Source organism: Sprattus sprattus (assembly GCF_963457725.1).
Source record: "Sprattus sprattus genome assembly, chromosome: 16".
NCBI classification, from domain to species: domain Eukaryota; kingdom Metazoa; phylum Chordata; class Actinopteri; order Clupeiformes; family Clupeidae; genus Sprattus; species Sprattus sprattus.
The window spans coordinates 6,995,028-7,007,527 of NC_137914.1; the positions used below are offsets into that span (position 1 = coordinate 6,995,028).

The following is a 12,500-nucleotide window of genomic DNA, read 5'->3' on the forward strand; positions in this document are numbered from 1 at the left end:
GCATCCTGACATCTAGTGCATCAGCCGTGCACTTGGAGCCCGGCAGCATGCAGCAGGCAGCTGCGTACCGCGACACGCAGAGCCTGCTGCAGAGCGAGTATTCTCTGCAGGGCAGTGCACACCCGCTCGGCCATGCGCACCAGTGGATCACGTCGCTGTCGCACGCGGAGGGGGCGCCGTGGCCCTCCAGCCCCCTCCACGAGCAGGACATTAAGCCCGCGCTGCAGGGGGACCGGGAGGAGCTGCAGGACTCGCCCGGTCTGCAGCAGCAGCAGCAGCAGACGCAGCCTACACACCTGCTGCACCAACCAGCGGCGCACGGGGGGACCCATCACGACTCGCGGCCGTGGAGGACGGCAACCACCACCACTCACCTAACGAGCATGACGACGTCAAACGTTCAGAGCATGGTTTACACGCAGTCGGGCTTCACCAACCTCGGGTCCTCCGCCGACGAGCAGGGTCTGCATCATCACACTCTCCAGGACGCGCACGAAGACCACCACAGCCCGCACCTCAGCGACCCCGCGCACCAGCAGCCCCATCACCTGCACCAGCAGCATCACCCGGGTCACCACGAGCAGTCGGACGAGGACTCGCCCACCTCGGACGACCTGGAGCAATTTGCCAAATCGTTCAAGCAGCGGCGGATCAAACTGGGCTTCACGCAGGCGGACGTTGGGCTCGCGTTGGGTACGTTGTATGGCAATGTTTTTTCCCAGACCACCATCTGCAGGTTTGAGGCGCTGCAGCTCAGCTTCAAAAACATGTGCAAACTCATGCCACTGCTGAACAAGTGGCTTGAGGAAGCGGACTCCACGTCCGGCAGTCCCACCAGCTTGGATAAGATCGCAGCGCAAGGCAGAAGGAGGAAGAAACGGACTTCTATCGAAGTAGCTGTCAAAGGGGCTTTGGAAAGTCATTTCCTCAAATGCCCCAAACCCGGGGGTGCGGAGTTAACCTCCGTGGCGGACAGCCTACAGCTGGACAAGGAGGTGGTACGGGTCTGGTTTTGTAACAGGCGGCAAAAAGAGAAGCGCATGACAACCCCGTGTGAAACGCTGAACCCTGATGCGGAAGATGCCTACGGGGACACCCCGCCACACCACGGAGCCCAGACTCCGGTTCCGTGACACATGAACGCGGACGACGAAAGGAATGTGTGCAAAAAGAACATGCAGAACCATCTCTTTGTTGTCTCAGTCACGGACCCGTTAGCAGAGAGCTCGCCATACGAGCCAGTCAATGAGCGTACGTGAATTTGAGACTGGTTAGCGGTATGTGCAACCCGTGGTAGGGGTGAGTGATGTGAGGAAAACAATACAAGGGATGGATCCACAAACACCAACCCCACCAAGACACTGAGAGGCTTTTTTGTGTGAATGAAACTGTCTTAATGGAGACGAGTGACAAGCAAACGCTATTATACAGAGCACGGTGCCAGTCCAATTTTCATGCTTGTTTGCCAGATTTGCGTAGAATGAACGACCCGAAAGCTGTGAAGAAAATAGGCGGGAGCTGCATTTGGTACCTCACGCCATCTTTCCTCCATATCAACAGGATTGCACGGGACCAGCAATGGCGACAATACTGTCACTTATTTGCCTTCATTGACGATGCGATAAAACTAGTGAATTATTATTATTATTACCATTATTATTATTATTATTATTATCATTATTATTATTATTGTTGTTATTATTATTGTGTGGTGTAATGAACAAGCTTCATGCCAAATAGCTTGAATCAAAACCACTCAGAGGGCCTCTTAAATAGACACACTCTTAACCTACCCAGGAATGCGTTCAAAACCTTTCTCTCACACACGCACACACACACACACACACACACTCACACACACGCACGCACGCGCGCGCGCGCGCGCACACACACACACACACACACACACACAGAGCGAGACTAGTTCACTAATTGCTCCCCAGAGAGTCGTAAACTTATCCACGTACCAATGTCCTAAAGAATTCCTAGGCTGCAAGTTAAAAGGACAATATACTTAAATATATTAAGCAAACTATTAAATGTCGACTAGAGTTTGCGTTTTAGTTTGGAATTTGACAGTGTGTGTGCATCTGTCAGTGAGAGGGAGAAAGAGAGGGAGGCAGTCTGTGCTTATTTTAGTTAGCAGTGTTAAATGGAGGTTCCCTCTATCTTGGCATCAGAAACTAAATTCTCACGATCAAATGGTTGATAGATTATGAAATGCAATTATTTATTGCTATATTTAATTTAAGGTTCGTTGCTTGTACCTTTCCTACATTAGAACTGCAAAACATACTGACAAAAATGCTGTGACATTATAATTTTGATTATTATTATTAATAATAATAACAACAACAACAACAACAACAATAGTATTCTTATTATTAACAATAATAATAATAATAATAATAATAATAATAATAACAATAATAATAATATTAATGGATAAGGGACTAATAGCCTATCTGCTCCTATTTCATGATAAGTTGTTGCAGCTCCTCTGTAAGATACGAAAGTGTGAGGAGTCGTGGTGTTTTGTATGTGGGAGTGTTTGTCTGCTCCTAGTGTCTTTTTCAGTATTTATTAGTTTCTTCGACCTGCAGCGCACGCGTCACATTAGCAGGGCCTGCCGGGCGCGGGGCCTGCGGCTGTTTCCACGAGCTCTGCTCTCCTGTACTGCAGTTAATCAATTGTCCGATTAACGAAAACAGCCGCTACAAGCATATCATACATGAGATGTGATGTGGGCCTCTCGATGATTTTTGCCGTTGTTATTTTATGGTCGTATTTTTGATTGTTTACTGTCTATCATTCGTGCCAAAGCACAGCACAAAATGGACGCAGTCGCGATGGACTTTTGTTCAACTAAATATTTTACAGCGCATTTTGAAACAGTTTTATCATTAAAATCTGTTTTTACAAGCATGTTCATTGTTTTTACTGTTTAGTCTCTTTTTAAGGCTTGGTCAGATCAATCAATCAAATATACTTGTAAGTATCCAAGTAGCTTGCTTGTGTATTTAAAATCAAATGTATTAACGTCTTATACTTTCCCTTGTTTGAATGGTGCTAGAGGACACACACTTTTATCGATTTTGTATTTAGGCATAGCACGAGGATAAAATAGGAATTCGATGAGGCTTATGTGGTTCCTTCGCTATTTCACATCCTATTTCGAAAATGATCTCTGAAAGGATCCATTTGAAGCTGGAAATAAAAAGAAAACTGAAACAGTAGTTATATTTTAATATAAATTAATTGGGCTCTAACAAGGAATACATTTCACGGACTGCAACCTGCCGAGGGCATGGATTCGGGTCAATGGGTCACATTATTCTTCAACGCTGAAGGTTAAAATTAGAGACATTTTGAAGACCGAGCTGCATGTACATGTAGACCGACACATGTATTTGTTCATAATGAATGAACAAATATCGTTTTGTACACCAACAAATGACAAAAGACTATATGGTACCATAAGTAAATTATTTTCTAATTATTTTACATTAGTAAGACCGAATGCAGATATAATGGAGCATTTTTTTTTTTTTTTTATCTCTGTTTGATCTGTAAACGTCCATAATATCCAGTGTTCTTCATTATACAGATATGTATAGCATTTTCTCGTAATGGATAAGTTTGAACTCCTATAGATTTTTGTTAAGCATCTGCATCCCAAAACAAATGGATTTCTATGTTACACAATTCACCAATCGCATAATCTGAATTCAAATGCTTTGTACCGAGGCCTACCATGTTGTGTGCGTACCCTACATTTTAGATAATTAGGAGGAAAAAACAGATATCTTTTTTATTTAGCCATTGAGTAGTTGAACCCAATTTCGTCGAGATTTCTCAATAGGCTATATACACAGTTGAATCTGAGAGTTGACGTGTTTTTCTCTTTATCGAGATTTCTAGTTCGAGTTCATTTCACGGCCTTATATGGCCATGATTGTGTAAAACCAAGCAATGAGAGAGATCTAAATTATGTGTCTCTTGCGCCATCTAGCGACCACACTGACTCTTTTTCATGTACATACATTTCAAAGGGTAATGGAGCATTACAACTTAAGAAGAAACATAAACATCCTGCCAAGCTATCATCTGCCTGGTGTAAATGTCATCAAGTTGCATCAGTCAGTGATGTGCTCTTAAACTATCCTCAGTGCCTCAGGCAAGGCCATACAAAGATCTTTATTCTGACTCTCTTTGAGAAGATAAGACATATTCCAATGTGAGGAACAAGATTTACATGGCTCTGGATTAATACAAAAGTCCACACAGTGTAATTATTTTTCTGTCTGCCATTGCACATCGTAATAGTAATGGCTAGTAGACTGCCGTCAAGTCGTCTCGTGTCAGTCCTCATGTCTAGCCATCGTGTCTGAGATGCTGTATTTACATGTTTTGTATTAAGTCAAAGTCAAAATCAAAGTCAGTTTATTATGGTCACACACGACACACAACAACACCCATGTGCATATTTTAGGTGGCGACACAGGACACACTCACACACACATGCCGAAGAGGTCGCAGTGAAACGTATCCTCTGCATTTATCCCATCCTGGGCTGTCCCTCCTCCAGGGCAGCCAGGAGCAGTTGGCAGCCCCTGGACCAAGTCAAGTGATCATGTCCCTCTTTGGTCAGGGACGTCCAGGTGAGTGATCTGTTTTTCGGCATGTTTTTTCTGTTGTGGTTCTTAGTTGGAGGAAACCCCTTGTGAACACAGGGAGAACATGCAAACCCCACACGGAAAGGCCCGGGACTCGGGAGATAGCCCACCTGAACACTGAAGGCCTGGGGAGAACGTGCCCCCAGTACCAACAGCAACCCACGCGGAATCAAAACCTCAGCCACCGTCCACAACATAAAAACCTCAGCCACCGTCCACAACATAAAAAGAGTAACAAAATATGATTAGGGGTGCACGGAGGGGTGTGTCTGCACTCAGTTACCTTCTGCCATTTATTTATTTCCGCCTGAAAATAAACTGAACCTGAACTTTTGGCCTCTTCTGACACTAAGCAGTCCATACTGGTGTCAAACAAACAAACAAACAAACAAGGCTGACTTTCAAGTCAGTTTTTATTGCACAAGCGATTCACTGCAACACACACGTGTTATAGATGATAGGCGATCCAGGACACACACACACACACACACACGCACGCAGGCCTGAGGTCGCTGTGAATTCACCCTCTGCTTTTAACCCATCCCGGATCGTCCTTCCTCCAGTATCCTCCAGGAGCAGTGGGCAGTGTCAGCCTCCACATATCAGTTTTTATCAATATCAGTCTAAATGCACCCTCTTCTCTCAACCCATAGTATAGCATGTTTGTTTTACTTCACCCTATAACTCCTGTTGTATCATATGTGATACATGAGTTTTTTAGATGTCTTTGTCTTCATGATACTTTCCTGATAAACCTGTTGTATGCAATCTGACACGTCTTCAGCCCTCTGGCAGATTATCTGTGCCATAAATGGCTGTCTTCATGCAGTAACTCACAAGTATTTGGAAGGGAAAGTATGACAAGTACTTTATCTGTAAACCCTCCATTGTCTTTGTTTTGCAATTCATAACACTTACAGAAAGACCATACTTCAGCAGCTGTTTGATGACACGAAACTTTGTACATGGAGTCAGGATCCCTTCCTGAGTTGGTGCAAAAATGTTGCATTATTTGACTACTGGGGGTGCTGTAATAAGCGAAAACATTTTTTATGCTTATGAAAAGGTGAAATAGAGGTTCCTGTTTGGGGGAAAATTAGTTTATTTTTGTTTTTGTTTCTAAAATAAAACATCTTGTGATAAATAAATAACAAAATTGCCATAAAGGACTGATGTATGAAATATGACACAGAAAAAAAAACATTTTATGTGTAAATGACAACATTAATATTTGTATTTTGTCAAAAGGTCCAATAAACACTGAAACTTAAAAAAAGCAGAGAAGATGAAGACAAAACCAGAATCAATGTTGATTAAATACCTGAAGGGGGTGTACATGAGTTAAGGCCGAAATATACTTCTACCACTCCGTTACTCTGTGGTCACGCGGTTGTCACGACGGACTCATTTTCATTTTGATAAGAGCAAAACAAATAAAAAATATGGCGGCGGACCAAACTCCGTGTATGGTCGTATTTGTACATAAAAGTTGTTTGACTTTTTGTGATTTGTGAAAGCCCGTAGCTTCTTTAGTAGGTTCTTTGTTGTTTTCCACGTCTCCGATCCGTACAGGAGAATGGTTTTAATGCTTGAATTGAATAGCCGTATTTTGGTCCTGAGGGTGATGTTGCGTGCTCTCCAAATGGCCCCCATCATTCCAAATGCCGCTCTTGCCTTGCCTATTCTCCTCTTAACGTCCCCTTCTGATCCACCATCACTCGCTACCTCGCTTCCCAGGTAAATGAAGGAGTCAACTTCCTCTAGTGGTTGTTGGTTTACTGTCAAGCTTGCTAGTGTCTTGGTACTTACACAGAGTTTAAGTACTGAGACAACGAAATGCAGTTTAGCATCCAACCAGAAGTGCAAAATAGCAATAAAAGTGCAGAGTATGTGCATATGTAAAGTGGAATAAGTGAATAAATAAGATATATACAGTAAGAGATAGGTATGAAATATGAACAGAATTGGGACTAGCAGCAATTGAGGTCGGAAGTGTAGATAGATATGATAAAGTGCAGGTGTAAGTATAAGTGGAGGAAATAAGTGAATGAGGTAGTAGTAATATAATGATTAGTAAGTATTGTATGGTGTAAGTACAGTTAATACAGTAATACAGTAAAAAGCTATAGTGCAGAGTCTGCTCCCTCTGGCCACACTTTGGCCACACTCTGTCCTCCCTGTGGGTTTCACACGTTTGATGAGTGGTGTGTATTTAGGGAGAAGGAACAAAGAGAGGTGGTCAGACTGTCCTAGGTGGGGGAGGAAGGCTGCCTTGTAGGCATCAGCCATGTTGGTATAGGCTTTGTCCAAAGTCTTGTTTCCTCTAGATGTATTGACGGATTGACAGAGACGTTAGTTACAAAAATTGGGAGGTACACGTCAGGCCAAGGAGAGGTGCTCGGAGAGGGTTTGCCACCACGGAGAGGGCTCTCCATGTCTCCGTAACCGGCCGACCATAAATTACGATTTACAGATGGCACCTGCAACACAAGAGATCTAAAACATAAAGGCTGCAGAAATGGGATCAGCCAGCAGAGGTCAGTAGTGGGTTGTTGATCACAAATCTCATCTCATCAGTTGATCAGAGGCTTCGGTGGATCAATAAATACACAGAGATACTTAGAAATAGATACACAGGGAGAGCAAAAGACTGGCAGATAGACAGACAGAAAAACTGTGTGTACATGTGTGAGTGTGTGTGAGAGAGAAAGAGAGTGAGGGAGAAAGATACACAAAGAAGTGACCAGTAGGACATTAAGGTAGGGTAAAATGATCACTGTTATATTTAATGACTTAGCTTCCACACAGCCACTCACCTATATCTATCTTACATTCATAGGAAGTTATTGATACATCTTATGTTACAAAGGGTCAGTTCGGTACACTCTTTCCCCCAGTATTTACAATATATCACCCACAATAGGTTCAAAGGTCACAAGCAATTCCGGACACACAACACAGACTTGCATAAATGGCTCTAAAGTCTACTGTATAGATCTCAGCACGGCTAGGGCTCAATGAAAAGGGTTGGTGGGGAGTAGTGGCGGGGAGTTTTTGGGAAGAGGGGGGTGGGGTGGGATGGTGCGAGGGTTGCATCTCTGACCTTTTACGGGAGGATTTATCAGCATCGGGCCGGGAAAGAGGAGGAAGAGGGGGAGATCTCGTTACTTAGGTTTCCATAGCTACAAGCTAAACAGCAGAAGCAGAGGTACAGTTGAGGTTGAGGTTAAAGAGGGGTTGGGGAGTCCTGTGTAAAGCTCAAGGGTCTAAAACTGCACCAATGGGGCCACACCAGGAAGAGCTTTTATACACAAGGGAAGGTATAGGTCTTCCTTTACCTTGTCACATGTTTTACATCGGAGAAGGTGTTTGATGGAATTGCTTCCGGGTCAGGGGTCATAATTCGATCTGCTGCATACATTCTACAAGTTCACAAGCACAACAACTGGAATTGCACACACTAACAAAAAAGTATTGCACTCATATGCGCGCCGGCCTGAAGTTATTTCTGCAGTAGAGTCAGAAAGACATTAGCTCATCAACACCGAAAAAAATAAATATAGAAAAAGAAAAAAGTACCACAAAAAAATAACTTAAAAAAAGTCCATACAAAAACAAATCACAGCACATATAGAAAAGTATAACCAAAAATTACCAGTACACCGAATTTAAATAACATTATTCATCTAAAAAACAACAGATACCATTGTTAGTAATATAAAACAAACTCTTTTATAAGAAATAATATTTGAATTAAATTATACTGTCTCTGACATCAGGCACAAATGTCAAAAAAATATCCAAAAGCGTATGTGTGTGGTTCTCTGGCCCTCATTGCTTTTGATACACAGACACACACACACACACACAAACAGACACACACACACACACACACACACACACACACACACACACACACACACACACACACACACACACACACACACACACACACACACACACACACACACACACACACACACACACACACACACACACACACACACACACACACATTCAATACCACAGAGAGGGATAGAGAGAGGGGGAGGGATGCAAGAAAAGAGAAGAGAATGTGAGGCAGCAGATTGAGACATAGCAGGGGTACATATTTGTGTGTGTGTGTGTGTGAGTGTGCCTGTGTGTGTGTTTGCCTGTGTGTGTGAGTGTGCCTGTGTGTGTGTGTATGTGTGTGCCACAGATTGAGAGATAAAGGGAGGGCATCGGAAAGCATAGAGGATGGTTCAAAAACACAGAGTTTAAAAATCTCCCACAGGACAACTGTGCTTTTGTGTTTTCACTGTACATGATTTAGCCACGAGACCACACTAACACACTCCTGGCTGTCCTGCCGCCTCCACACACACATACACACACAAACACACACACACACACAACACACACACACACACACACACACACACACACACACACACACACACACACACACACACACACACACACACACACACACACACACACACACACACACACACACACACACACACACCAGTGCATCTCTAATGCAGACACATGCAGTCTTTTTGGCATGGTGGAATGAGTGAATCAAACACTAGAACCTTCTCAGGATTTGCTTCTGAGTCTTAGTGTTACAGTGTTGTGTGTGTGCATGTGTGTGTTTTTTTTTTGATGTGTGTGTGTGTGTGTGTGTGTCTGTTGTGTGTGCTCTTGTGTGTGTGTGTCTGTTGCGTGTGCTCTTGTGTGTGTGTGTGCTCTTGTGTGAGGTTGTGCCACTTCACTGAACAGACCCAGCTGAGCACCATCTCTGCCTGCAAGCCTAGGGCTCAGTGACAATGACTCATCCATGCACCATGCACGCACGCACGCACGCACGCACGCACGCACGCACGCACGCACGCACGCACGCACGCACGCACGCACGCACGCACGCACGCACGCACGCACGCACGCACGCACGCACGCACGCACGCACGCACGCACGCACGCACACACACACACACACACACACACACACACACACACACACACACACACACACACACACACACACACACACACACAGGTAAACAGGATCGCATGCATAAACACAGGGACATAAAAGATCAAACACACATATACACAATGCACTAATGCCCCTTCCTATCAAAACAATAGGGAAGCATCCTGAATGTCTGGGTATCTATCTGAGCCACAGACGTCTAAAATGGAGGATTCAATATCTCAGTCAGCACAATATGTACCTGGGGGTGTGTTTAGGGTCACATGCCAGTCTAGATGTTATACTCCCGTGACAATGAGTATGGGTCTTACACTATGCTATGTGGTGTTGGTTAAAAGCACAGTTAGGGCACGATAGGTGTGGTCAAACACTTCTTCTCACTTGGGACTGTCTAGTCTGTGAACGAGCAATCTGGCCTCATAGTGAAATGGGGATGAACTAATGGACAACGCCAACAGAGGGAAGTCAGTGGACTGCAGCAAATATTTTCACTTAAGGAAACACTGCTTGTCACTGAAGGAAACACTGCTTGTCACATCAACTGGTACATTTGCTCTCATCACTGCCTAAAGGGCCAAGTGTATGGCACTCAGCCTCAGACTGCCTGGAGGATGACACTGCCCTTGCTTTAGGTTGGCAGGGGGCTATCTATACATCGTAAGGCTTCAAGAAACTTCACCCTAAAATCAACACAAATGTCCAAAACAACAATGCTACTTGGATTTGTAGAGAACTGGTCATTTGCAGGATTAAATAGAATTTGTAAATAGATTTGTATTAACATTTTTTTCCACAATTTTGCGTGTCAACATATTCTTGGGGGGGTAAAAAAGAAATGTGACAGTGGATTCCTGCGATTCCTTGTTGGTTATCACAGTCTTTGTTAAATAAAGCTACCAAGAACTTAAGCTTTTCTTCAAGAAGCGTGCCAACACCTTACACAAATGCACAAGACGCTTTGAGGAGTGTCGCTGTCTTTGCTGACTGCCCCTAAAGGCAGCACAACATCCCCCTCAACGGGTCCTTATGGGTGACTGCGGTCTGACAAACACCCATGCAGATCCATCCGACAGGAGACAACACAGACAACACCACTCACACCCATCATCAGCGAGACCTGCCTTCATTCACTCTCTCATCAGTAGACACATCACAGGTACAATCAGCTCAACGCTTCTGAGGAAAACTAAGAGACAAACCGGCATGCAATTTAGTCTGGCAGACGCAGACACAACACGGGACAGACGGACACAAATCTGAAAAAAATCAAAGCCCAGCGCACCCTCTTCTTTTGTGGCCCTGTGTGTTTTTAGTCATGTGTTTGGTAATTCCCTGTCCTCCTCGCTCCATTCTAGAGTGTTCTGCTTGAAGGCCTCTTGTACAGGAAACATGCATGGGCTTTTTAAAGGCAAGGCAGTTCCACAGAGGGTTTTAAAGCCAATTGGTTTAGACCACATGCTGTCTGCAGGGTAGGGATGGTCGCTCAGATCCTGCTGGAAGATGTGACTGAAACAGGCTCTTCATGTTGGCTGTTCTTCTTTAAATTACCGTTATTATTGTTTATGTTATGAATTCATTATCAATTGTTCTATTAATGATATAAATAGATTGATTCACTAATTAATCAACCATTAGGAGTCACATTTCGTTAATCATTTCAGTGCAAACTGATCTTTCAGAGAGTTGAACCAACCAATGGACGGAATATTCTGTATTCTGGCTACATCAGCTGCTGTCTGGACTGAAGAGGTCATTCACATCTCCAGACAGGCAGCGAGCAGACCTGTCCAATCGCACACAGACAGAGAGCAGACCTGTCCAATCGCACACAGGCAGAGAGCAGACCTGTCCAATCGCACACAGGCAGCGAGCAGATCTGTCCTATCACACACAGCCAGCAAGCAGACCTGTCCAATCACACACAGGCAGCGAGCAGACCTGTCCATTCACACACAGTACGCACTGAAGAGGGTCACAAACAGTGCACACACAATTAGCACAAGTTTGTGAGATCATTTGAGTATGCCGTAGTATTCCTACACAGGCATATCAATATCACATGGACATTATTATTGGAGCTAGGAGTGGTACTAAGCTCATGTTCTCTCCTGATGTATTAACATATAATATATGTGCCATGACAGGGCCAATGAGAGGCTCAGACTCTATAAAACTGTAAAACCAGACGGCTGAAAGATGTTATGTAGACATGCTGCCGTTGCAATTACTGGCTGCACCGAGGACGTCATCTGACCGTGGGTGGAGTTACTCGGCAACGGCGTCATCGACTCCCGCTCTCTCTCTCTCTCTCCCACTCTCTCTCTATCCCCCTCTCTCTCTCTCCCTTCAGCTCTTGCTTGCTTTTGTCTGATGCTTTCATGCTTTTGTTTTCACCACCACCACCACCATCATCCTCGTCATCTTCATCATCTTCACCAACATGGTCTTTGTGATGCAGTCATCAACCCCTCGTAGGGTGTTCTCCAAGAGGAAAGCAGGAGAAGGGGTGGGTGGGGGGGGGTGGGGGGGCAATGGAGACATAAGGGGTCCGTGCAAGGCATTGTGGGAATCTAACCCTTCAGCGGATCCGTCTCTGAGACCTCGGTGTCCATGTCGGAGTCGCAGAGCGACTGGCCCGTGTGGTCGCTGTCCGGCGTGTGCAGGTTGTCCAGCGAGTGTGTGTGAGTGTGTGTGTGGGTGTGTGTGTTAGACGGGTCGGTCCGTGAGTACAGGCCCAGGTCCAGCAAGTGGGAGGACGATTCGGTGCTGTCATCGAAAGAGCCGTCGTAGTAAAAGTCGTCCACATCCACAAACCACTCGGGCCAATATTTCCGACGGATGCG

The 12,500-nt window shown here is 44.8% G+C and overlaps 2 protein-coding genes across 2 annotated transcripts in view; one reads left to right on the top strand and one right to left on the bottom strand.

The window, feature by feature from the left end:
- pou3f2a (POU class 3 homeobox 2a) overlaps nucleotides 1–1,133 on the top strand; it is a gene marked incomplete at both ends in the record, with an annotated part of 1,359 nt that extends 226 nt beyond the window's left edge. Inside the window, one exon of the mRNA XM_080854004.1 lies at nucleotides 1–1,133. This exon is cut by the window's left edge and continues 226 nt beyond it. Coding sequence (XP_080710130.1) covers nucleotides 1–1,133 — 1,133 coding nt within the window.
- Nucleotides 1,134–12,227: 11,094 nt separating this feature from the next.
- Nucleotides 12,228–12,500, bottom strand: part of faxca (failed axon connections homolog, metaxin like GST domain containing a) — a gene marked incomplete at both ends in the record, with an annotated part of 7,187 nt that continues 6,914 nt past the window's right edge. The window contains one exon of the mRNA XM_080854008.1: nucleotides 12,228–12,500. This exon is cut by the window's right edge and continues 32 nt beyond it. Coding sequence (XP_080710134.1) covers nucleotides 12,228–12,500 — 273 coding nt within the window.